The sequence below is a fragment of the Molothrus aeneus genome, chromosome 3, assembly GCF_037042795.1.
Source record: "Molothrus aeneus isolate 106 chromosome 3, BPBGC_Maene_1.0, whole genome shotgun sequence".
Classification (NCBI taxonomy): domain Eukaryota; kingdom Metazoa; phylum Chordata; class Aves; order Passeriformes; family Icteridae; genus Molothrus; species Molothrus aeneus.
Window position 1 is genome coordinate 21160952 of NC_089648.1, and position 27361 is coordinate 21188312.

The 27361-nt window shown below is 40.2% G+C and overlaps 1 protein-coding gene across 1 annotated transcript in view; it reads left to right on the forward strand.

Annotated features, from left to right (window-relative positions):
* Positions 1 to 27361, forward strand: part of LPGAT1 (lysophosphatidylglycerol acyltransferase 1) — a 61140-nt gene that overhangs the window by 1467 nt on the left and 32312 nt on the right. The window contains exon 3 of the mRNA XM_066546452.1: positions 26385 to 26503. Coding sequence (XP_066402549.1) covers positions 26385 to 26503 — 119 coding nt within the window. The remainder of the gene's footprint in view (positions 1 to 26384; positions 26504 to 27361) is intronic.

Here is a 27361-nt window from a genome sequence, read left to right on the forward strand (position 1 = left end):
TAAACTTTTCTTATATTAAGTGTGTGCATCTCTAAATCATCTCCCCTTAGAAACATCAGGAGCCAAGGCTAAGAAGTTTGACACGAAGCTCGTGTCAGAAGAGTAGGTCTTCTGCTCCTTGCAACAGCGACTGTCTTTTGTGCCGTCTCAGAAGGGAGGGAAGCAGAGGGAACCTCTTTCATTCAAGTAGTGATGTGGAATGTTTCTCAACCGTATGACTCTTCATTTACTGTTAGCAGAGCTAATTACAGTATCTGTAGGGGTTTTCCTCTGCATGCTTGCTTTGTGGTTATTACTGAACTTGTTTTTGCTCGTTTAGTATTCATAGGCTCATCAAGGTGATGGACTGAACTGAAATATTAAGGAAGGCTCTGGTCTTGTCCTCGAATGCACTGATTTTCATCTGGCTACTGCACTTCATGCAAAAAACCAGCCATCAGTTCTTTGTATGAGCTTTGGAAAGGGAAGAAATGAATCTATTGAGTGCAAAGTGTGAGCAGCCCTCCTAAAATTCTTTCCTTCTCTTCTGCCCAGGCTGCATCTGCAGGTCTTGTGTAAACAAGAAAAACAAGGAATGGCAGCAGACAGCTCTGGAGTCTGGTCAGACTCCTGATTAGTCAGAAAGTCAGTGTTGGCCCAGACGGAGGCTTGTTAGGCAACGAGAGCTGACGCCTCAGTGCCAGTGTGGCTTTGGGTTCCCTGTCCTGTGCCTTTCCAAGATGCACAAAGGTTCTGTGGATACTCTAGGTGAGCTTCCCTTGCTTTTTAAGGACATGGTGGCAGCAGCAGCAAGCTGGACTCTGATCTGTCGGGCTAGAACTGTCACAGCGTTGCACTGCTTCAAAACTGCCTTGCCTGGTACAGCTCAAGCTTATCCAGAGATGCTGTTTAAAGACCTTTTTATATGTTTGCTCATTAAAAGAAGTCCACATGGTGTTTGCAGTGGCAGGTACACTTGTAAAAGTCTGCTTTGTGTCATAAAGCACACGGGTCTTCCAGGAGGAAGGACTGACTTTCAAGATGTCTCGTGTACGATTAATTGGAAATGGGAAAGTTTATGGCCATAATGGTGATGTTAAAGTCATTCAGCTTGTGACCCCGAGGATTAACTGTGTGTACTGAATGTGCTGGTTAAAATTCATTGTCCCATGACAATTTTTGAAAGCCATTTCCTCAGGGTAGTTTCACTGCTGACTGCAGAACTGTGTGGTTTCTTTTGCCTATTGCTTGGAAGGTGGTCTTAGCATGATCTGCATATCCTAGAATCTTCCTGAAGCATCTGTTGGTTGGTGTTGCTGATGTATCTTGACAATTTGAAATAATTTGTTTTACAGTTTTGAAATGTCTCAGTATATTTGTTTGAAGTATTTACAGACTGCTATGCAGAAGTGTTTAAGGGATGGTGTATGGGTAAGAAGGCCCTTCTTTTTGCTTTTCACTATGAAGCATGGCTGTTGGGGAGGATTTTGAGAAAATGCTTGTATGAAAGTTTAGTTTAAATGCATTTTATTTGACATTAAGGCGTTAGTGTGTTTTATACTGAAATTATATGAATTAGCAAGAACAGTTTATTTCTTTGTCCTTTCTTTAATCTCATCAGTGCTCTCTACCACTTGCAGAACAAACCTGGAAAGTGTATCTGGCTTCAACATATGCAGACAGAGTAATCTGTGTCCTTTTCCAGATTAATAGTTTTTTAAAAACCTGCCACTAGGTTCCCTGTTATTTATACAGTATGACATAACTAACTCAGAACTGAAATACTGCTTTATTAGAGTTGGTGTCCAAGACTTGTAGTGGTGCATCTGAAAGTGACATTGCTCCAGAATTCTTCTGTTCTAAATTCAAAAAAACTAAGTCAAAGGTAGGCTTCAGTATGTCCTATCTTTGCAAAAGTAAATACAAGACAGTAGATATGCATGGGTTCATGGAAAAGATTAAAGTTTTTGTCTTTTGAGTAGCAGAGTAGTTGGTGATGGATTTTTTGTTGGTTTGTCTTTAAGAGGGTAACCAGATAAATAAGTTCACTTGTCTTTTAGTTGGAGGGAGTAGTCTGTTTCAGTTGTGTTGCAAGTATGTTTTAGTTCTTTTGTTTATTTATTTTTTCCCTTTCCAAGCTTGGGTAGTCTCTTGAGTAAGAAGTGACATAAATAATTTGTAATTAAGGACTTAAACTCAGCCTCCAGAATAGATTCAGGGCAGACTTTTTTTGCTCCCATAATTTGTGTGTAATGTGTAGGAGAAAGCTCGACACCAAATGAAGAGAATATGGTGAGTGCTAGCTTACCCTTCTGGGCTTTGCTGATGTTGCATAATTGTTGGTATATTTTATTGAATATAGCTGGAAGAGCTGAGGAAGGACTCCTGAATCATGTCTGCCCTTCTCTTCCTCACCCTGTCTAAACCTGGGGGTTTTTCTTAGGAACATAGAGGATTTATGATCACAGAAATTACCTGATCTGTGTCTGTATCAGTAGCTCTAATCTGTGCTTTTTGATAAATGTAGGTGGTTTCTGTTTGCAGATGCACTTGATATTCTGTAAAGAAATAGCATATGACTGCACAAGCAAATTAAAGAAGGGACTGGGAAGAGAAATTGTAAAGGTCACTGTCCTCTCCCTAATCTTTTTCTTCTTAAGATGCAAGTATGAGAGAGAACTTGTGCATAATTGGTTTACTTTGATTTTTAAAGGGCAGAATTTGATAAATATCTCTGTTGTTCTCTTGGGCTTCATAGGGTTCTTACAAAAATGAAAAATGGATATCTTTTTATGAAGAGTGTACAGACAGTCTAGCAATGTTATTTTATTTTTATATGATTTCAGAAAGGCCTTCTTATAACTCTTCTAGAAATCTCCTTTTTTAAGGGCATTTTTTTGCCTTCAAAATAAGTGTGTTGCTCTTGTAGGAGCTGTTCAGCCAGGGCACTTGGAATCTGCATATTAGCGTGATTTGAAAGGCACCTTTGAATAATACTTCTAAATATTTTCCTGCATTTGTTGGAAGATGCATTCTAAAAAAAGCAAACTCAAGAGTGCTTGATCCTTCATTGGCAAGTACCTTTTTCCCCTGTACTACAATTTGTCATTTAATATATGAGTATGCCAGATAGCACTAAATAGTGTGGTAGATGGGAGGGATATGGAGCATATCTGTGGTGGTGAATTTCTGACGATCTTTTGCTCACCTACAAAACTAGTTTTAAAGCAATTATCTGAGTGATTTCATCTTCTTTGGTCAAGTATTGCAGACTCAGTGTAATATCCATATACTTAATCAAATCACCAAAAATAGGACTGCCAGAGAGAAGCTTGCTTAATTAATTACACACAGAGGAACTGTTTGGTTGCCTCTGTGCAGTCGGAATGCAGGAGTTGGTCAGAGCCCGTGATGGTGTTGTTGCAGTGTTGCAATGAGGAGTCTCTGGGACTCAGAGCAATCAGCTGGCAGTGCAGCCCTGACACTGGGGATGCTGATGTTCTGCTCCAGTGTGTTCCACACAGCTCATCCTACCGTGGGGAGCGGGGCTGGTGCCTCTGGCTGTGGCTGGGGAGGGGCTGGCAGGGTGAATTGTAGCTATGATATTTTCCGAAAAATCTTTTCCTTAAGATTATTTCTCTTGAGAAGCTGAGAAGCCTCAAGAACAAAATGTAAACAATAATTATCTGCTGCTTTGGAATGCAACAGGTGGATCTGTGATTGGTCTCATGTGGTTGTTTCTAATTAATGGCCAATCACAGTCCAGGTGTCCGGACTGTCTTGGTCAGTCACAAGATTTTATCATCATTCTTTTTCTATTCTTAGCTAGCTTTCTGATGAAATCTTTTCTTCTATTATTTTAGTGTAGTTTTAATATAATATATATCATAAAGTAATAAATCAAGCCTTCTGAAATACAAAGTCAGCATTCTCGTCTCTTCCCTCATGCTAAGACCCCTGCGAACACCGTCACAGCGAGTGTCCTCTGGCTGCAGCAGTCATCAGCTCTTGTGTCAGCACCAGCAGAGAGAAGCTGTGGGCTCTGCAGGCTTGTGTGCACCTGGGCAGGGGGTTTCTTCAGATCTGTGCCTGGACTATTTCATATTCCAGCAGGAGAGAGGACACCTTGACAAAAACTTGTGTTTCAGCCTCTCAGTGACACACAGAGCAGTATTGGATAGGTCAGTGGGCTGTGGGCAGGTGGAATGGAGTAATACACCTGTGACCACACACTAAAAACTATGAGTGCTGTGACTGTGCTTGCTGGTGTAATGATGCAGTGCTTAATTAAAAGTGGACCAATCCTATGGTGTTACTGTTCTGTGTCAGCCAGGATGGTGACTAATTTTAAAGAGTGTCTGTAAGAATTGTCAGGTTTTGTTAAGTGAGGAGAATTTCTCTTTCCTTCTCTGTTCAGCCAAGTAAAAAAAGCTAAGACTGAGATTTTGATTTTTAGTTGTCCCCATCTCTTCTCCTTGCAAGTCATTTAGCTTTTATTGGCTGATTTATACAAGGGATTAGAATGAGACCACTCTATAATTTTTTCAGCAGTCATACCTTTTTTTTCCTTCTAATGCAAAATCTTGTTTATGTTTTATCAGCCAACAGCCTTAATTCCTCTAATCGTCTAAGAATGCAAATATTTTTGTCTTCCAGAGCTGTAAAAGACCACAGGTGGAGTTGCTGTGACAACACTTCCTTGGTGCAGACAACATGTGCTGTCTGTGCTGCTTCTCCTGACAGGTTGGCCCCTCTCCTTGGGCAGGAAGAGCAGCAGAAGCTGAAGGACAGCAGATGAGATAAAGTAAATTTTTTGTCCCATACAAGGCAGGCAGTGTTATTTCAGGAGACCTGTCTGTGCCTCTAACCCTGCCATTGGTTCTGCTCTCCTCAGTTCCTACGGTGTGATTTTTCACTGGCAGTGTTTTGCTTTTGGGTCTGGTCACTACTCTGAGGACTGGGCAGGGAGAGGCACAGGGAAACAGCTTCTGTTTTGAGGTCAGGCAGTGTGTGAAATGGAGAAGGAAAATGGTTCTTGATAACGTTTTCTTAGAATGTGCAAAAGTACCTGAGATGTGCAAATGCTGAGATCAAGCAGGAATTTTTGCATTCATTTTGCTGTTTGTAAGAGGAAGTTTGTGTTTACCTTTGGAGCTGTCTGGATAAGAAAAGGTCACAGTTGGATGAGCTGGGGACATTGGAGCTGTTTCCACTGTGGCCTCAGAGCAAAGGCCCATCTCAAAGGCAGCTTTGCGTAAGAGGAGGGAAGGTGTGCACTGAACTTGGTGTCATCTTCTTTGTACATGTCATGTGTCTGTACAGAATGCTGTACAAAGACCCTTGTCCTTTTCTAATGGCATGAGAAATCACATCAGAAGATCCCCATATCTCCTTCTGGGGACATGGGTTACAGTTACCATACTTCTTTGTACTTCTTCTAATGCCAGCAAATGTAATCTAATGTGTCAGGAGCAGTAAAGCTTGTAATTCATTTTTCTATTGTATCATTTCACTGTAAAGGGTCATTCCAAAAGATTAGATAATGAAATATTCTCTGAGTTGATTTTTTTTTTTTTTTCAGAAAGCTGCTGCCTCCTGGCACAAAGCTTAGAGTAAAAGCTCACACTTGTTTTTGTTGTTTGTTGCTATTTAAGTCCTTTTTAAATTTCTTGTTTGTTTGGGTTTTTTTCCTTTTTTCCCCCCTTTTTTTACAGCAGGTTACTCTCTGTTCCTGTTTCACCTACTGTGGATAATACAAGAATTATTGCAAGCCTACCAAAGCATAGTAAAGATGAAATTATTGATGAATACATATACAGAAAGGTATGATTATATAATTTGAAGTCCAGCAATGGCTGTGGAATGCTTCTAAATTAGCTCATATGCTCACAGCCAAAGGAAAGTGAAGTTTTAGCAATTCTGGGTTCCATTCTTCCTTATAGCTGAGTTTGCTATTTTTAGCATGTGTTTTTATCCCCCCTACTTCATCTGGGCCTTTGTTTTTAGCATATCTATTCACATTAGTCTTCTTACTTCTCCTTTCATTACTGAGGGGATATGACTAAGAATACCTGAGAGATGTGTCTCTGTTCTCTTTACCTTTTGCTGTTCTTTTCCTTGATGTAGGCTTTTAGGAACCATGTGAAATAAATAGAGGAAAGCTTTTCTCCAGCTCTGATTTGGACAAGCATAATCTTAGAGAGTTAAATACTTTGTCCACAAATTCTTTGCAGTGAATTTTTTTTGCAATTGAACAGTGTCATCATGTGTATTGAAACATGTGAGAAATTATGCCTTTATGTCAAAGATGCAATTTCTCACTCTCATTTAATGTAACTAAAGCATGGAAGTTTTAGAGATTTTCTGGGAGAAAATCTGGAAGAAAGGTGGAGGAAAATAAAATTCAATTTTTAATGTAGAGAAGAAAGCTCTTTTTCTCTAAAGTTTTGTTCTAGGAAATTACTTTTTTAGAATGAGGCTCAAACAGATTAACAGAATACATCACTTTCCATTTTTCTGTCATGTGTGTGAGAGGGACAGAAAAGTCTTGCCAAAGGTTAGTTTGGCAAGGTTTGAAGGTGCTGAAAAATGGAAGAGTTGTGCAACCCTAATTAGACAGGGTAGTTAGTAAATCCTTTATGGGATATAATCATAGTGCTGTAACTCTGCAGGGTGAACTGAGCCAAAGTACAGCTCCAAGATATGTAATCTGGTGTGTGTTGGAGTGGGGTGTCAGCTCTGCTGCTGGGGATGAGGCGTCCGATGCGGGATTGTGTAGGCACGGAAGTGCCCTGCTCCTGCAGCCACACGGCTCAGTCCAGCCACTGTGGGTGCACTTACTGAAATAAATAAAGCTAGTACGCTTGCATTCCCAAAAATGGTCCATGACACCAGTGAGGGATGCTGTGTATGGGGCCGTTCTGGCCTTTTCCTCTCCCCACACAAGGCATTTCAAGCAGGAAGTGCCACAGCAGAAATCCATCCCAGCCTTTTATACTCATCCTGCCACTGCTTCAGTTTTATTGGCCAAATATTTAATGATGTATGGTGGTCTGGATCACAGCCAGTTCTGGCCTCTGCTAACACTACACATCCACCCCTTTTTTTTGCTGGGTGACATAGAAGACACAGTCCCTAACCCACTTCTTTTTGTGGGTGTGGTGAGAGAAAGTAGGTACAAAGAGCAGAGAGAAAGAGGAAGGAAATGCATCTTTTGGTGGCAGCACCAGCTTTAGTGTATTTTTTAAACTACTGCTTATGGCCTCAATTCAAGAGAGCAGTCCCATGCAGGTCAGGGCTTTAGTATGTGAATCTCACTGAAGTAGATTTCTTCATCTTTTCTTACTATTTTCTTAACTGGTTGATGTTGTTTAGACTGGAAGAGTGCCTTCTGCCAAATTCTTTTAGAGAAGAAAAGTAAGCCTAGGGTGAGAACGAAGGACTAGGATAAACTGAAAACTAGTTCATAATGAAATAAGTTCTGGTGATGGTTCTGGTGCAAGCTCAGCAATGGGGTTTCTCTTAAGTTTTATATGTGTACTATTTGAATTTGTCAGCTACAGAGACAGTTGTAGAAAACTTCAAAAGTACTTAAGCTGCATGAATAGCCAAAACAATGCAGAAGTTGTTTGATGTTCAACAATATAAAGTAATAAACATTTAAGTGAAGTAGCAGTTTAGGAAATAGATGAGTATCATGGTGGAGAGCTTAGGGAAAGTTTTGTCCCAGTGAACAGCTATACCTTCAGTTACAAAACTTGTAAAGAGCAGAATGGAGAATAATACTAAAAAATATCAGTGGTTCACCTTCACAGTCCAGTAGTTTCATCTCAGTTGTTCTAAAGCTATTGAAGAATTAAGACCTCTCTAAGAGGGTCACCAGCCTCATTAGTGCAGGCTGAAATCAAACCAGAACCATTTCACTCACAGCTGAACTCAAAGCAGAACCAAATTGGACAACTCAGTGATTCTGCTTCCTGGGCAGAATGGAAAAGATTCAATCTCCTTGACTCTGTGTAAAGGAGAAGGTAATTTTTAGTGTCCCCATTAAAAGGTAGAACATTGCAAGTCGTGTGAGATTTAATAAGACAGCAGTACCTGGAGGTTATGTTTAATTTTTTCCTTAAATACTTCCATTATACCTTTTCACAAATGCTTTGCCAGATAATGCCAGTGGTGTTCTTCTTTTTTTGATTCATACAACATAACTGTAAAACTTCTTGTTCAAATGTTACAGTTCTAAAGGTAAGGAATTGTCCTTTTTTAAGGAGTTTAATAGTTCATAGCTTAGAGATTCACCTCAGTTTTGTAATTTAAGTAAAGGAGGAGAGGAAAGATGAATAGCTTTATTACTGCTTCTCACTTGTGTGGAACTAAAAATAGAAGTGGTGTTCTAAGAGCAAGGAGCAGAGCTGCTGCTGTTTGGGAGGACATGGCTTCAGGAAAGTTGACTCTTTAGGACAGTGGTGTGAATGCTTGTGGATTTGGAGCTTTTTTGGTGGCAAAAGGGAGGACTTTGACTTCTCTTAAAATTTAGTTTAATTTGTTTTCTATCATCCTGTGGTTACAAGCATGTGGAGTTTCTGTGAAAGTCCATAGTGTCTATGTTTGTTTGCCAGAAGTGGGGGAGAAAAGCCCTATCAATATTAAGAACACATACTTTTGGTTAATTTAAGCATCAGTTATGTTTGAGTGTGGTGTTTAAGGTGGGCCATCAAACACCATTTTAATGTAATTTTCTGACTTGGGTGTTTATTACCCCTGTAGATAAATGTGACCATGTTTAAGTATAGTTTCCTGATGAGATTCAGCTACTTGTTTAACAGCTATTCTTTCTCTCAGCTCTCCCACACTTCTGATTTGCTTCCTTGCAAATCTGTCTGCAGTTGACCAGATGGTTCGGATTTCAGGCATGATTGTGTTCTCATGAGTTTTGTGAAAATTGACAGCTGAGCAGAGGAGAGAGACCCAAGTTTGTGCCTCAGCTGAGGGTGCTGCAGGCAGACTCAGCCATTGTATGTCTTATTTGACATCTGCTGCTTGTTCAAACAGTGCATCAATGACTCAGGGTTTGCCACAGTGCCAGTATATCTTGTCCACCCTGTTGGGGAGAAGGAGTTTAGACAGTGGGTTTTTGGGAAATCAGCATTTGTTACTTCTGCTTCTGGAGCAACACATTAACCTGGCAGTGGCAGATGGTGCTGGAAGCAGCATCCTTTCCTGTGGGGTTTGGTACACCTTGCTTATCATAGTATTTTAGGTCCAAAAGGCATATGCAGAAAACTCTTTACTCCTAATATTAGGAAAAAGGCTAACTGGTAAAAGAACTTAATATATTGAGCTTTTAATACCTTCTACTAACTTCTTTTTACAGAAGTTCATGTAGCCTCCTAAAAAGAGGACTGGAAGGATATCAACCTGACTGAAACTCCATCCTGATTTTGGCTAGGATGGTGTTAATTTTCCTCTTAAAACCACATCAAGCTCTCAAGAAAGAGCAGTGATGCTCAGATTCCTGTAGGCAGGTCAGAGTAAAAAAAAAAAGTCAGTTGTGAATCTGACCCAGGGACATGTAGAAACTTGAAGGTCAAGGCATATTTGAGTATATTTGGGAAAACCAGGGAGAGAGCAATGGTGTGGATTGTAAGGAGCATGAGAGTCTGTCAGGAAGGGTTCTGTACCACTGTTGCACCACTCTGGAAGGCATCACGTTAGAAGTGTGGCCTCTGGAGTTATGTACCTGAGCCTGTCCTATTTTGATATGCATAAATATATATAGATGGCCTGGCAAATCTCCAACTCCAATAGCTGCCAGTTTGCTTTCCAAATGCATTCTTCATTCTTACCCATTTTTATTTCCTGTGGTTGTCTCTGGCATGAAATTCAGTTGTTGTTGCTCCTGTCAACAGCATTACTTGGAAATAAATAGAACCATAGCCTGTGTATGCATTAATAGAGAATGAAGGACCTGTGAGGCTCAGCTGACATTTGTAAAAATGTTTCCAGATGCAGGCATGGTTAATATAAATGTCTGTTAAACCTCTTGCATGGAGTGGATGATGTGAAAATGAACAGACGAGTATTTTTTGTGTTTGGAGCTCTTCTGTTTGTATTATCAAACCTGATACTTTGGTCTTCTAATGTAGTAACAGAGGAAAGGAATGGGACAACAGCAAGGTCTTTGCCCAGATAATTCTGTTGTCTTGGTTAACACATCTCAAAATTCTCAAGATCATTTGATGCCTATCTTGGGCTTCTCAAGTTTGACAAGATTTTTGCAGGCTAGAGGAGCACTTCTGTTCCTCCTCTCCTTCAAAGGGAGAAAATACTGAAACATACCTTTTTTTTCCTTTGTTGCTCACCTGCTCTGATTATTTTTAACATCCCGCTGAACTTTAAAAGCTGAAATGCAGCACTGAGTTCATGTAACCACGAGCGGTGTCCCTGTGTGTCACTGTAGGAAGGCAAAGGGTTCTTCTGGGTGGTTGCTGTGGGAAGGAACACTAGCAGGTGGCCTCCTCCCTTCTTTTCCAGTCCCATTACCACCCTTTCCTGATGCTTTGCAAGAACTGCGTGGTAAATGTAAATCTGGCTGTCTGGTCACTCCCTGGGTTTGATCTGAGGCATTTTTTTTTGAGCAAAGCATGGAGGATTTGGTTGGGTAGGTAGAATTTTGTGTTTGAATGGTACTGACCAAAGTTCTTACTCTGTGGGAGTGCTAGACTTCTGTAGCCTAATTTTTTTTTTAATTATTTTTTCCTAGTTTTCTTTTTGTTTGAAGAAAAAGTCATTTGTAAGACTTCTGGCAAGAGTTTCAGGAGTAGGATATGCCAAGGCACTAGTAGCCACATGTCATAAAAAGGTGCATTTAAAGTGCTTACAGTGCCCATTGCTACACACAGACTTAAAAATATTCACATTAATCATTTAATTGTAAAGCAGAAGTTTGAGAGTCCTCATATCTTTCATTTGTGGCACCCTTCTATATTTGAAATGGAAAAGCTTATTTTCACAGTCTCTTTCACAGCTCTGTTGTTCAACCCCTTTATGGGTGCTCTCCAGAGAAACTGCTCTGCACTAAAGTAGTTTTTAACTGAACTACTCTAAAGTCTGTTCTTTTTCTTCTTTTGTTCCCTAACATTTTTTCTGCTGTCATTTTCACCATTTGTTCTAAATCTATTGAAACTTTTTTTATTTGAGCTGTAGAATTTTTCTTTAATGTGAGCAGTGAAAAGAGAGAGAAAAAGAGAAGCCTCAATTACTGTCATTGCAGTAGCATATTTCACAATTTGAGCCTGAGCATTTCATTGAAAGGTGCATTCAGTACTGGTTTGTGCACCGAGCATGAAGGATAGGTGTTGGAATCATCTGCTCAGAATGTTTCAATAAATTTGTTTCTAGGGATTGACTATTTTATGTTAGTGAAAGGTATTGCTGAAGTACTTCCAAGTAGTGTCTGTTGGCCACAAATCCAAGGTGCTTCTTGCAGTTGTCAGCAGGTGTAAGGGGATTATTTGTTTTGTAATAGTAACATATGCTAAACTTTTTGTAAAATTAGGAGCAGTAAACTTTCTGCTGCTGCTTTGAGGTACATCAGCTAGAATAATATAATGAGAGAGGCTGTTTTTTCTTGCTAATTGCTTAATTTGTGATAGCCTGACTATGCCATCAAAGGTATTTCTGATGTTATGATGGGCTTCTGCTTACTGTCAACCTGAAACCTGGCCACACACTTAATTCTTAAAAGTCACTGAACTGGTATAGGATAACCTGGGGCAATTTAATAAGAGGTTTTGTTCTCATTTGTTGTGTCATATCAACAAAAGTAATACATAAGTTTCCAGTTAGAATAGGTATCATACACATTCCAGCATGCTTTACAAACTTACTGTGGCCTCTTGTTTTAATAATGGATTTTGCATAAACAGAAACATAAAACTAAATATAGGCATTTGCTATTATATTTATTTGCATCATTAGCTTCTAATTGGTTTGTGATTAAATTATTTCATTAAATTTGTGGTAACTGAACATCATTTCCCCCAACCTTTATAAAATCCATTATTTGGAAAAAATTACCCTGGTATCTTATAGGTCCAAGGGACAGTCTTTTCACAGTTCGTGTTACAACTTCCTTGTGGTAGGTTTTAGATGAGAAGTTTTTTAAAGTCCTTGAAACATAATGATGGAAACATTTAACACTTCTCTTAAAAGGTTTATCCTTTTTTCTTGCATTTGAATGTAGTTATTTTTTGATTCTTTGCAGGCCTTTCATTTTGAAGCGTGCCCCTCCGTGGTGCAGGTTGAGCATGTCCAGTGCCTGGCTGTGTTCTGTGGCACATGGCCACACTGTCCTGCTGCAGCTGGAGGAGGGCACAGAGGTGTGTGGGTGGAGAGGAGAGTAATGCTGCAGCTGCTGATTAGCAGCCAGTTTTATGGCTTGAGGATATTGATTTTCAGATTATGCTACATCTGCCTTCTCAAGTGTTCTTGTGATCATTCAGGTGCTCAGTATGTGTTTTTTCTGTCCAGACTTGACAAGTTGAAAAGATTTAAATGGTCACTGTAAGGAAACCACAAATAAATGCAGAAAAGGGCCTTTTGCCTTTCCCATGTAGGCTGTTTGACCAAAGTAATCTAAAAGTAAAGGATTTTCCTGGCACTGCTTTTATGTGGTGATTATTTGTACTGGACAGTGAGCTGGGCTGAGAAACATTGGCTGTAAAACAAGACATCATCACGTCTTGTTGTGGTAACTTAGGCAAGAACTGAAGAATATGAAGAGGTAACTGCAAGGTGTCAACTTGGTTCAGGCAAACAGAAGGTAATGATCAAACTGGGATATAGGGGTGGTCTTACCACAGGTAGAATCTTGACTTCCACTAATAGTATTGTTTTCTTGACTTGAACCTTCAGCCACTGATTAAAGTCATGCAATTTGTTTCCCTGAGGAGGAAAAGCAGATTAAGACCTGCTTTTGTTTGTTTGTATTTAATCAATATGACTTATTTAAAGGATAGATGAAATACCATGTTTTTCTGAGCCCAGTTGATTTGAGCACTGAGGAAATGGTTTCCTTTCTTAGTCGTGTAATTAGATTTTTTTTGTAACGTAGCTTGTATTTTGAAGAGCACAGTCTTAGTCCTTAGCTGTTGTCACTCTGGCAGCTTTTCTTGCTGTGTGCCCTCTTGCTGTAACCCTTGCCTGCCCCTGGTCCCAGTGGTGCAGTTCAGAGCTAAGCAGTTGAATGCTTGGGGCTGATCAGGCCTTTTCACCATGCTATTAATTAGGGTTTCTACGTAGGGAGAGGTGAAGGCAAACTCTCACTTGGAGTTCAAGCAAGTTCCACATCTTGTATAAAGAAAAAGCAATGTTTGCTCACTTCCAGTTTGATTGCAGTTTTCTGGTTCCTGTGTTTCATAAACCTCAAGGCACTTCAGAGATTTTCATGGCTACCAGAAAACCCTTGGTGAGTTACCTCTCTAACTATTACGTAAGTGCTCTAGAATAGCTGTGTTTTATCAGTTTCCTGTGAGAAATTGGGTTGCAAGAAAGGAGAAAGCAGTGACAGTTTCCAGCATTCTGCATACCTTTTACCTCCAAGAGTCTCTTGGGTAGTGCTCTGAAAAGTTTGTAGACCCAAATCATACAGTAACTTAAAACTTTCAGTGAAAAATGTGAACGAGACTTACAACAAGTGTGTTTTCATTGCTGGCCACCCTTTCCAGTCCCCATGCAGGATGTAATAACTAAATTTGGCTGAGTTCTTCTGCTGTTCCCAGAAAGACTTGGTATAGCATGGCCTTGGGATATTTGTTGGAAAATTGCTGCATATGTCGTGTCATTTCTGCAGCTGTGTTTTTTGGGAAAAACATCTGAAAAGCTTCAAGATGCCCTGGTTTCCTTGTTATTATATTGGAAGCTTGCAATCTGCAAATCTGAAAAGGAGAGGAACTGGCCATCTCTTCCTGGGCCATTTCATTGCTATCTGCCACCAGTTACTTGCTCTTTAAAGCCCTACTTTTAATTTACTGGAGGATCTGGACTAAGTGAGAGCAGAATTTTCTGTATGGCTGGAACTGTGGCTTTCAAAATACCTCAACACTTTTTTTTTCCCCTCTAAAGAGTAAAACTGCAATTTTTGCAGAACTTTGTAGTGGTAGAGCTTGCTCCTTCAAAAGTAACAATGAACATCTGCAGTCTTTATCAGGATTTGACTTTGAGCACCTCAGCAGTTATCAGCAGAATATACTTAAAGTTTCTGTAATAAATTCTTTCAAGTCTTATGTATTGCTCTCAGAAGCAACCAGGACTTGAATCTGTCCACTTCAAAAGCAGAAAAATCAAGTGTGGATTGCATCCACCTATTTACCTATCTATGATAATAGATGATTCTTACCTTTTTTTCTTTATAGCCATCAGACTTTATAGCCATAAAACAGCTCATGTTTTATTTTCTTCTTGGAACAGCATTACAGATTTTTTTCCAATTATTTATTTAAAGCCTTGTTTTTGCCTTGGAAGTGCATTTTTTTTCAGTGAGTCTTTATCCAGTTTATCCAGTTTCCCCATTATTTACATTATTCTGGACTACACAGTGCAGACCCTGTTTCTGTCATATAAAGAGGAAAATTTGATCCCAAACAGCATGCACCTCTGCAGAAGCAGCTGAACAGTTGAATGGGAGCTGTGGGAGTGCTGTCTTCCTGGGCAGTGACTTGTTGGTTATTAGTTTTGGCCAGCTTGTTCTAGGCTGGCCAGTTTACATCAGGATTCCCAGAGTGAACAGCTGAGATTGCAAAGCAGGTTTCAGCCTTACCCCCACTCTGAAAGAGAGAGCTCTGTCTGGAGGAGAGACCATTATCCTAATGGGGTTTTTCACACATTTGGGTTAGTGTACTGTTTTTTGGTGTTGATGACACAATCTGAGATGCATCCCTTTGCTCTAGGGCTGAAAAATTGGCTCTCCTTTCTGGGCATTGTCTCCCCCAGACCCTGACTGGGTTTTGTCTGACTGCCTTATCCCTATATCTATTAGCTTGTTAAGGCTGTACGATGTGTGAGCTGTACTTTCTGAGCCACCTTAGCAGTTGAGGCAAGTGCAGTACCTTCTGAAAGAGTCTTTTTGGCATCAGGGGAGTTTGACATCTGGAAAGACAAGCAGCAGGATCAGATTAGTAATGCATACCATTGCTAGTGACTCAAAAGGAAACCGTAGTAATGGTACTGTAGTTTTTGGTACAGCCTCTGGGTGATTTCTGCTGCCTAGTCAGTTGCTTCTGCAAAGGCAGCTCAGGTTATTGCTGGGATGCAGTACTTGAACTGTGACAGGGGGTGTGCTTTCAGACTGCTCTCTTGGGGAGAAATTTTTTTCTTTGTTTTGCTTTCCCCAAACAAATCCAAAGCCCACTAAAAATTAAGCAGCTGTCACCCTGTCCCTGCCTCCTAAGTAGTGGCTCTGTATCTCTGTGACATATGGCTACAAAAATTTTGTACCAAGGATGTTTTACTTTATCTTGTACATCAGCCTACAAAAAAGTGTGGGGAGGATGCAGGTTTTCAGCATGTTCTAAACATGTTCTTTAAAAGAACAAAATTCTACACTTGCTATGCTTTAGAGACCACAACATGCCTAACAAGTTTGTTTCAGAAAGAAATTCACAGCAATTTTGAAGGTAACCTGGGTGACTTGTCCTGGTTATGCTTTTCTCGTTGGCCCAACCAGACTTGCCCAGCAGGTCTTCCAGCGTGGCCAACCACAGTTTTGTAAGGATTCATCCTGGTTCAGCTGGGGCTTGCTGCCCCATCATGCCATCTTCTGATAGCCCTGATTGTGCTGGCTTGCCCCTTCTAGTTTTGGGGGTTTTTCTCCCACCAGCACAGATTGTCCTGTGATGTTGCAGTGACTCTCTTCTGCTTCTCAAGTATAAGAGCAGCTTAGGTAACTATTTTAGATAAATATCTTGGATAAAGATAATGTGGGAAATAATTGGGGCCTTCCCACTTTACATGTTGGAGTTTTTTGTTTACTTGTTATTACTCTTAAGTTTTGTATTTGAGTAGGTGTCACTAGCTGTATCTGAGCATTAAATAGTAATTTGGGTATCTTGGTGTTCCAGTAACCTAAAGTAGTTCAGTTTCAGTCTCGCTGCTTTCATGTGTTATGTTTGTCATGCAGACAAAACAGTGTCCATAGAGGAGTTCACTTTTCCATACTATAGCTAAAGAGAAAAATATCTAAATGAAGATCTTCAGATGAAAATATCAAGACTTCCTAGCAGTGAACACAATGGCTTATTCTGAATGGCTAAAATGCATTGTTGCCTCCAGCTCCTGGGGTTGGTCCCACTTTTTTTCCTGAGTTTGATGATCCCAGATGAATCATACTCTGCTTCTTTCATATTAAGATTTGAACTATCTTTCAGATTTATCTTTGCTGCAGTTCTGCAGCAGTAAGACAGAAAAACGTTGCCAGTTTTTATTTGCAATATGTGCTTTGTGATTGTAAAAGCTGCTCCTTCTCATGCTGCAGGATGAAGTTGTAGGTTTTGTTGTAGCTGCACGTATCCACTAAGAGAGAGTTCTGTTAACACTGTGTTTTTCCTCCTGGTATCAGGCTGTTAGAATTGTTTAGGTTTTTAGGACTTTGAGGATCATACAGCTCAAAGCCAGGTTAGTTGCACAGGTTGCACAGGTTCGTGTCCTGTCAGGGTTTGAACGGACGTTTCACAACCTCATTGTGCAACCTGGAAACATACTATAGTAAAGATGCTTTGGTGGTGTGGTTGTTGTGGCGGTTTTTTGCCGTGTGTTGAAGTGGGGTATCCTATATTTTTTATTTGTCCCTGTTACCTCTCAGCCTGTCACTGGACACTGCAGGGAAGAGTCTGGATAAGCCATCTTTACACTTCTCTCTGGGTCTCTCTCAGGTACTGACACATGGGCATGATTTTCCCTCTGAAGCTTTTTTGTTCTTCAGTCTGAGCAGTCCCAGCTCCCTCAGCCTCTCCTCCTATGAAGATGCTCTGGTTCCTTCATCATCTCAGTGGCTCTTTGTTATGGTTTAACCCCAGCCACCCCCCAAGCCCCACACAGCTGCTGGGTCACTCCCCCACTAGCAGGATCTGCAGAGAATTGAAAGTAAAAGTGAGAAAACCCATGGGTTGAAGCCAAGTTTAATGGGGAAAGCAAAAGGTGGGCACACAAGCAAAGCAAAGCAAGGAAATCTTTCTGCAGTTCCCATGGCAGGCAGGTGTTCAGCCATCCCATCCCTGGGAAAGCAGGGCTCCATCGCACACGTGTTTGCTGGGGAAGACAAGCACCATCCCTGCAAACATCCTGCTTCTTCCCTCTTCCCCCCACTTCATATACTGAGCATGAAGTCCTATGGTATTTTCTAACTTGAACCCAGGAGGGAACAAGTTCTCCACTCATGCAGCAGATGGGTCATTTTTATAAGATAACAGTAGTTTTTAAAGGGAAAATAAAGAGAAAAGTGCCGTAGCACTTCTGTTCCTGTCGGTGTTTGCTGAGTCAGAGCCTGTTTGTCAGCTCTGTTCCTGCTTGCTTAGTGGCACAGCAGTGATGGTGCAGATGAGCATGGGTAAAGTGCTGTAGCAACCTGCTGGGTTCAAGTTATTAAAAATACAGAGCCTCAGCCAACTGCTGTTTGCTTGAAAGGGTGATAAGGGTAACAATAATAGGAAACTTTGTATTCATAGCATATTTTCCTTACCCAGCAGCACTGGGATGTTGTTTTACCAGAGAAAACCAACACACTTTCCTTCTTTCTCACTCCTCTGTAGTACTTAAGCTTTTGCAAAAAAGCATGCTGGGAATGTTGTAGTGGTGTTGTATTGCAGAATTGCTGCTTTCAAAGTAACTTTTCTTTTTAATTCTAGAAAAGCCAGGCTGTTTTTCATAAAGCAGCCTTACAGATAGAGTTTTCTTTGCAATTAGGATATGGTTTGCATTGTAACCATAGTTAAATTACTGTCATGTGAATATACAGTACACTGAAAAGGACTTCTAAGGTAGGGCTTAGGGTAGTCCAGCATCAAATTTGCCTCTTGTAAAAGCAGACATCAGTGTTACAGGTGAAACCCTGAAATGTTGACTCTTGCATTTTAAAACAATGGAAAAGTATTATGTGGATTCAGTATTTAAAGTCGTGTGCTTAATTGGTGAAAATCCTTTTTCACTTGTAAAAATTATTCCTGTGGATAAACAGACCAAAATACAGACCCACAGCCTTGTCTGACAACAGGTCTAATTAAGTAAGTGCTGACCTCTATGACTGGAGGTAGTCTCTGCTGTTTCCATCATCTTCTCTGACCTTGGACTTGAATCACAAAGTACAGAATGGTAAAAAAAAATTGTATGTCTTGGCTGTCTCTTAAAATTTTCAAATCCATACTCTCTGTTTAAGGAGGAGTAAAACATCTCTGGACCAAAATTCCATGTGACATTTTTTTCATACGATGGATCTTGTGATCAGTGATTTTCAAATGAGGTTACTTCCATTGTGCAGTCTTAGTAAGCTGCAAATCTTGTCTTTGCACTATGTAACAACTTAGCTGAGATCCTTCTATTCAGAACCTCTTTAAAAATTGATTTATGAAAATATGATTCTTTGCTTCCATCACTTATGGCATTACAACTTTTTGGTCATCCCCAGCGTTTAGAGGCTTTTGACCAGGAAAAGGCAGAAGTTCATCTTTAGCTTACATCCTTTTTTTTGGTTTATGGTAATCTTAAAGACAGTCCTGTAAAATTAGTCTCTATTTCATGTTGGAAATAGATGTTTTTGAACGTTATTTCTTTCCACACTGTAACTGGGAATGACCAGAATGGTACAGGATGTCAGCTTTGTGCATAAACTGAAGTGGTGGCAGTTAATCTGAACTGTGTTTACTCTTGGCTCAGATTCATCTGCCTTTTTGGGGCCCTGGTGACAGTGTGCTTCTAACTAGGTAATTTTTTGTGTGCGTACTTTAAAACTTGTCACGATAATTTTCAACTTTTAGGCCCGATATTTAATTGCAGTATGCCTTAATAACCTTACCTTGTGCTGATTTTTTATTTTGAAATATTCTTTAATGGTGAGAAAACTTGCTAGACTACCCCACTGTTTTGCTTCTCCTTCTAGACTTCAAACAAACTATTTTTTTTCTCCTGGCCATTATACCATCTGCAGTCTGTAAGGTATTAAAGCTTTAGGATATTACTTCATGAATGCATTGATGTTCTTCTGAGTGGTTAATGTATTTTATCTGTCACTGGGGAGGAATGTGCTGCTCAGCTCGCTCCTTCTGCGAGTGCTGTGACTCATGAGCGCGAGGTGCTTCAAAAGGATTTCAGCACTCCATCTCCTTCTTCAGTCTTGCAGTTGCTTTTCTAAGAATAGAAACAGCAAAACAGACAGCGGGGTTCCTTCTCAGCTGCTACAGTTCATTACTACTGTAGTCATGAAAGTTGACATCAACCTTCACATCTCACAGTTCCTGTTTACCTGTGGGGCTGCAAACACTGTGACTTGTACTGCTCCTTGGGAGCAGGCACCACCATCTATAGCTGGGCTTCCAGTTTGGATGATCAAAACTATGAGATGTAGGATTTGGGTGCCTCTACATGTCAGGCAGTGTTGTGAGAGCAGCATGAAATAACTGAGACCTCCAGAAAATGTGGGGGATATGTCCAGTGCAAGACATGTTCTTGTAATTCTTAAGATATATTGGAGCTCTTCCTTAAATATCTGCTGTGGTCATAGCTTGTTATTCTGACAGGATCTTTTAATTTTAAAAGTTTTCTCATCATGTAAACTGCTTGCCTAATACAACTGCGAAATGCTGAAGCTCTTGAAATGGTATTGCCAGTGCTTAAGTCAGTGGAAGAAGTTTGCTTCCTTGAAGGTGAGCTAAGGTTTTGCTGATTATTGATTCTCATTCACATATGGGTAAAAGGAGCCCTCTCTTCAGCCACAAGCGTCATCTCTTGTGCCAGTGAATTATAGAACTCAAGTAAACTGTACCCTTGAGGTCTTGAACGTGCACTCCAGGAAAATTAAGTCAGTCTTCAAAAGCAGTCATTGCTAGAGCCTCTTTCTAAAAGGAACTGCTGTGCTTTGGGAAGAACCTGGTTCTTGGCTTGGTTAGAGAGGTGACAGAGCCAGGGCACCTGTGTTGTAATTGTCTCCTGTTTTTAACACTTCTGACTGTTGGTTAATTGAAGTAAGAGGGTGGGTTCACTTAGGGGATAAATATTGTGACTACTGAAGTGTTCTTGTCCACAAAGCACATCTGACTTTAAACTGCAGGAGGAGGGAACAGAAGCTAAGAAGAACTGAGAGCAAAAAGAAATTTGTGTTGTTTCATACAATGAAGCATAGAGGTGTGCAAAATGGTTGGTCACAAAAAACCAAAGATGGTGACTGGGACATCTTAAACCCAGCCTTGGCTTATTAACATATATTGTAGGAATAACCTCCCTTTATTTGCAGCCTTCCCTTCCCTAGCTTCTGTTCCTACTCTGAATTTTCCATGTCAAGCGTTTTTGTTGATTGAAATAAAGGGGAAAATTGTCAGTGCAGTCAGTTTGTCATCATAACAATCTGAATCAAGTTATCTGTAAAGGATGCTCTTTTTGTTAGCAAAATCTGGTTTGAGATTGCATGTTTACCACCTAAAGATATGGATATTGTGGTAGCCTTGAAGTCAACAATACTTCTGTTAGAAAGGGTACATTCTTTAATAGAAGAAGGACAGTATATGAAGTGAAGCTATGTTTAATGAGATATGATATTGTATGTATGTTCTTCCTTTTCTGTGCTGTATTTTTATTCATCATCTGTACCTCTTGTGTGTTACTAAAAACCTTCCTTGGCAGTTGGAATTTTGGAAGGAATGGGTGGGATAAGAAGAGCTGTTTTTCTCTTTGAAGTAGTATATGTCTGATTTTATGTAGGTGTTTTGAAATACATTCTGACCCTAAAATACATGCTTAATAAGTGTAAAAGACTAACTGTATGGTAATTAGCTTAGTCCATTTTTTGTTTTCCTTTTTTTCATTGTAGACAACCAGTGCTCAGAGATAAATACCTTAACCTTTTTGTGAAGGGTAAAAAACATCTAAGTAGTATTTAACCTTTGGCATCACTTCTGGGATTTCGTAATGTCAGCTATCAAAGAATCCCATCTATTAAGGAGAGACAAATGAGTTGAACAACTCTACATGGTTACTCCAGTTGAAACATGCTTTGAGTTGTTAGTGAATAACAGTAAAGCAGGATTGCAATTTGCCAGACATAAACGCTTGACTAAGAGGGGAAATGTTTAAAAGATAGAAACCTCGTTGTCAGGCATTAGTCACTGCTCAATACCTAACAATAACATTCCTTCTGCTAGGTAGCTTTTGAGGAAGGCTGTTCCTCAATAATGCTGTTTATTTGTTGCTGGAGGTTTCCAAGCGATCTACTAAAGGTGGATCTGTTCTGTTCTAACAGTTGCCAGTCTGCAGCTTCTTGGAACGAGTTTTTATGAAGTCTTGTGAAATGGATGCAAGTGATCAGAAGGGAAAATAAACGATGGAGGGGTCTAAAAAGGCAGGGTCCTGTACCTGGGGAGGAATAACCCTGTGCACCAGCAGCACAGTCTGGGAGCTGGCCCACTGGAGAGCAGCTCTGTGAGAATCACCTCTAAGTCCTGGTGGACACCAAAGCTGTCCGTGAGCCATCAGCACCTTGTGCCAGGAAGGCCAGCAGTGTCCTGGGGTGCACTGGGGACAGCATTGCCAGCAGGTCAGGGGAGGTGATCCTGCCCCTCAGCTCTGCTCCAGTGAGGCCGCATGTGGAGTGCTGTGTCCAGTTCTGGGCTCCTCAGTACAAGAGAGATGTGGAGCTACCAGAGCTGGTCCAGTGGAGGTCTGCAAAGACGATGCAGGGACTGGAGCATCTCTCTTAGGAGGAAAAGATGAGAGAGGTGACTGAGAGGGGACCTCATCAATCAAATTCTTAGGTGTCTGAAGGGAGATGTCAGAGGATGGACCAGGCTCTGCTCAGTGGTGCCAGGCAGTAGGACAAGGACAATGTGCAGAAACTGATGCATAGGAATTTCCACCTGAATATGAGGAAGAACTTTACTGCACAGTGACCAAGCACTGGAACAGGTTGTCCAGAGAAGTTGTGGAGAGTCTCCCTCACTGGAGATATTCAAGAACTGTGTGGATGCAATCCTGTGCCGTGTGCTCTGGGATGGGCCTGCTTGAGCAGGGAGGTTGAGCTGCATGAGTCACTGTGGTTCCTTCCAACCTTACCCATTCTGTGATTCTGTGGAAAGTTCTGGTGTGGAAGTTCTTAACTTCTTCCAGCTTCTAGAGAAAGTTGTGAATGTTGCGTGGACTCAAGCCTAAGTAGCAAAAAAAGTGGATATCCAAATCAGTTACATGTTTACTTATATTGTAACTTTTAGGTGATTTGTGTTTTAGTAGTTGTGACTGGAATGCTTAAGGTGACTTCCCTGACCTTGCCATAAAATGTCAGTCTTTAAAACTCAGGGCTTTTTGAAATAATAAATTAGGACTTAAGTTGCTATGAGGCCAAGGAGATCTATGCCAATTCTTAGGGGACACTGTAGTGAAACTACTGTCTATAACAAAGAAGAGATGAAACTACTGTCTATAACAAAGAAAGCTGAAAGTTTCAGAGCATTTTTTAAGTTTTAAAATACAGTATGCAGAAAGAAGTTGTTCATATTAATGTCTGAGCAATTGCACAAATAAGTAGAGTGCCATTCTTCCAGGTATATTCAAAACTAAAAAATAAATCTAATGAATGGTTAGTTAGGTTAGTAGTCCTTTGCTGAGCCTCATGACATACTGTAATTGAAGTGCTTGAATATTTATTCATAGCATCACTTGCATGCAGACAGTTACATTAAGGACATGATTACAAAGTAGCCAAGTGTTCTGAGAACCTGAAATAACTAGTAATAGTTCAGTAAAAATATGGAAAATTGTATTACTTTTGTTCTCTTCTTGGAGCTCTATAAGAATTAGCTCATAAAGAGCTAAGTCTGCAGCTCATTAAATGAAATATTTTCTTGATGTTGTACATCTTGCACTTCTTTTTATGAGAGAAGGATAAATATTTCTGTCCTGGGGCTCATGTAATTGCAAGTAGATTTGTCTTCATCCTTTTCTGGTGAAGCCTTTTGCTCACAACCTGAAGTCACAAGTGAAGTCTCTTTAAGCTAAATCACTTGTCTTGCCACATTAAAATGATTTCCTGCTCTTTATTCCCTTTATGTTATTTTACTATGTTAAACTGCATTTGCAGAAATTGTAACTATTGTCAGCCTGTAGACACAGAATTGCTGTCTTAAGAAATGTGCTCTGGCAGTAGAAAAAAGCTGTGGAGGAAAGTTTGCTGGATCTCAGGACCTCAAGTAACAAATATTTGCCTTTAAGCTGTTTTTTGTCTTCTTACAGTGGAGCAAAGCAGTGTTGTTGGTTCTGCTGCCATGCAGCTGAGGTTTTGATTTCAATGTTTCCAGCTGCAGTGGAGGAATGTAATAGTGCAAGTATTTCTTAAAGCAAAAGGTTCTTCTTTGTGTGGGGAGAAAATTGAAAATGAGCATTTATTCCCCCCACAGAATTTAAAGGGACACAGTGAACTTAAAACTCTAGAGATTTGAGGGTTTGGTTTTTTCTTCTTTATAAAACTGTAGCAGTGGCAGTGGTTTTTCTGCACACTTCTGTGGTTTGCTGTTCTCTTTTCAATCCAGAAATGCTCTGTGAAGGACTTGGACAAAGTGATTCTGTTCTCCTTGATAATCAGGTCAATCAATTGACCATAAAGCGTTATTAAGCACAAGAGACAGCCTGGTTGCCTGAGGAGTAGTGACAGAGGGGGAAGAAGCAAGAGGGAGGCCAGCTGGTACCCTGGGATTTAATAACCCACTACCTGTCAGCTGAGCTCTTGGCTTGGCTGCTTGATAGGTGCAATGAGTGGAGTCAATCAGCTTGAAGAATTAAATCAAACTTCATTTTTCTTCACCTTGTGTTTGGAGCTCACCTTTTTCTTGCTTCTCAGCTGAAGCCTGTTAGTGCATTGTGAGCTGCTTGTTTGTTTTATACTCTCTTGTATTTAACAACAGTAGGTAAAATTGGTAATGAGAGGTTTTTTCCCCTGTATTTCTTTGACTGGGCCTATCTGAAAGTTTCAAAGTCAAACATTAGTCTTCACCTAGTATGTTAAAAGTTTACTTTTTTATAGCAAATTGAGCTTTATAAGTTCTCCTCTTTAGCTGTTTTCAACTGTATGCTGCTTCTCATGGCTTGTATTTTTCAGTCATGACCTTCATTTTAATCCATTGTGAAGTTAGATTTCTGAATCATTTTTGGAGAGCTTAATTTTAAACTGTTCTACAATTTAAATTATTAGTATTAAATTGCTATGTTCCAGGGAAATATTTATAGTAAGGAAATGCATTTATTTTCTCTGAGTGATCTAGAAATAAAATAGTTTTATTTGGAAACAATTAGCTACTTTTGAGAAATGTAATTTTGTAGATACTTGATATATTTAGTACTTAGGTTTTATTACTTTTAGAAAGCCACAGTTCAGTAGGACTATTGTATATTGGCTGCTTTATAGAAACACTGATGTAATAATTTCAAAGTTGGTATGTGGTTGATTCATTTCCCTTTAAAACAATTCTTTTTCATCTTAATTTCTTGCTCTATGGGACACTGCCATGGTGAGATATGTGCAACACTTGATAAGGAAGGTCAACTCCAGCTGCCATGGCCAGGCATTTTCCAGTGTTCATGGAGTGAGAGAGGGCATTGCAGGGAATGTGCACATAGTGGGGAGGAGGGATAAAGGGGCTCTTCCCAGTTCATGGTGAGACAAATAAGGAGAGATCTGTGCTTAGCTTTCCCAGGAAAGGAAAGGACATTGAACATTTTGGAATGGATAGTTCTCTTCACCCTCATGTCTCTAGCCTGATTTCATCTATATGTGACCAAACACAGCATTTTCTTTTTTTATTTTGTGTTCAAGTCTCAATTCAGTACTAATTTTGGAGCTGTTAGAAAGTAATAAAGTGGCAGTTTTTTAAAGTGTGATACTAATTGATTTCTTCAAGGACAGGGAAGCTCTGCATGGATTATTGCTTCTTGTCTTCAGTGCGTAGCCTATTACCTTTGCATCAGATAAACCATCTTTTAAAAGACAGTAATTAGCCTGTGCTGAGAGTTTTTCACTGCCTGAAGAACTTTTAACAGTACAAAAGAGTCAGTAGTGCAGGTGAAATATTCTGTTTGTTGTCAGAACTGAAAATTATAGCCAGTAGGAACCTCTGAAGGTACAGAACAAACACAGAAAAAGTTATGTCCTACATGCACAGGCAATGCATCTTATTTTTCTTTTGGAACTTCACAGAGCTCCTCTGCCTGTCTCCATCCTTTCCCTTAACCCTGCACTGCAGCGTCCATTATTGCAGTGTCCATCGCTCTCACTGAAGAAAGACAGACTCTATTCACTTGTCTCTTTGCCCCAGTAGCAGCATTAGACATATTCTGGTCTTTAGTTTACAGCACACTGTAAACTGGTTTCCCATCCTGTGTTCTTTGGGAGACAGTCTTCTCTTTCTCCACTTACTTACTTCATGATGATGGAACTATCAATTTTAACCCCTCTTCCTTATCTCAGCATGGTTTTGATAGTCAGTGTAAGTGTTGGGTGATAATCAACTGTATCTTCCTTCTGACATCATTCTTGCCACTGGAGCATCTGGTCTATGAAATATTAACTAATAGTTTCTGTCATCTGAGCAGCATTCTCTGAACCCACTTCTTTGCCTTTAGCTAACTTGTTTAGATTTGAATGAATGAGTTTGTTTGACGTAGCATTTTAAACCTAATGATCCAAATACAGATTTTTTTGTTTTGCTTTTACTGGAGTAGAATAATAATAGTGAGTGTAGAAATGAAAAAAACTTGCTAAATTAAAAAAAAAAACAAAACCAAGCCCAGCCAGCAAAACCCAGAGTTGACAATATAATTTTCTTTTTAATCTAATGAGGTGAGATAGATGAATATGAAAGCTGGGTCAAAAAGCTTATGTAATTTTCAGACCCTAAATATAGAATGGTGTAATGACACAAAAAGATCAATCTCTGTGCACATGTTCTGGTAGAGTATTTTTGTTTTGTTCTTATTCTGTGCATGCAGTTTCAAACTGAGCTGGATACCCCCTGCTTGGATAAACACTCTTGCTAAGTGCCAATATAAATTGACTTGTAGCATGTAGGTTTCTTTATGATTGTAGTCTGGGTGTGGGGTCGTTTTGTTGATAGAAAAATGTCCACGCTCTCATTGTTAAATTTACCTTTTTTTTTTATTGATAGTAGTGGAATGGGGTGATGATGTCAAAGCAGTGTCAGAAGATGAAGCCATGGTGCTGGTGAACCACCAAGCGACGGGTGACGTCTGCACGCTGATGATGTGCCTGCAGGACAAAGGCACGGTAGGCTACAGCCGGGGCAGGGGGTGGCTGCTGGGCCTGCTGGGCTCCCTGCTCACATCCCTGTGCAGCCCTAGTGGCTCACAGTAACCCAGCAGGTCATCTCAGTAGGGAGCTTTCTGTTTGGATCTGCTCCAGAGTGAGAGCCTGGAGCTTGGAGCAGGTGTAGACCCTGGACACTCTTTGGAGAAGGTGATCTGTGAGCTGAGTCACTGTGCATCCAGTCAAGGTTAACACAGAGGGAAGCAGATCTCCTCACAAGCAATCATGTACTTGACTTTTTCCTCTTACCTCATGCCTTTGTGCAACTCAAGCCAAATTTGCTCAGACCAGCATAGGTCGAGCTTCTTGGTTACGACTTTATTCCAGCATGGAATTTTTCTCAAAGTTAGAGCAAGCCGTGTATGGGGTTTTGGTAGGATGAGGGCATGCCAAAGCTACCTAGCTAAGGTCCAAATTACTTGAACTCTTATTTCACAAGCCCTTAAGGATTTCTTGGTGAGAAGTTTAACTAATGTTAATTGTTCCATGCATTGCTGTTCAGAAAATTCATGTGTAAGGAGTGGAAACCAGAGTATAGGATCTTAACAGGAGATCAGATTTCTGTACAAATCAGGAAGAAGGGCATGTGTGCCTGATTAGGCTACAAAGAGTAGGAGGCATACCTGTCAAGCTGAAAAAAATGCATCAGCTGTATCTGTCTTAGTGTTGCCTTCTTTCTTTAAGTGTCTTAGTGTTGCTTCCTTCATCATACCCTGAAGAAACAAGGAAACAAGAACTGATTTTTGTTGCATCTGCACAATTTGTACCTGGCACTGTTTTTCTTAGTGCAAATTAATATAGTTATGGGTACGCTTACCT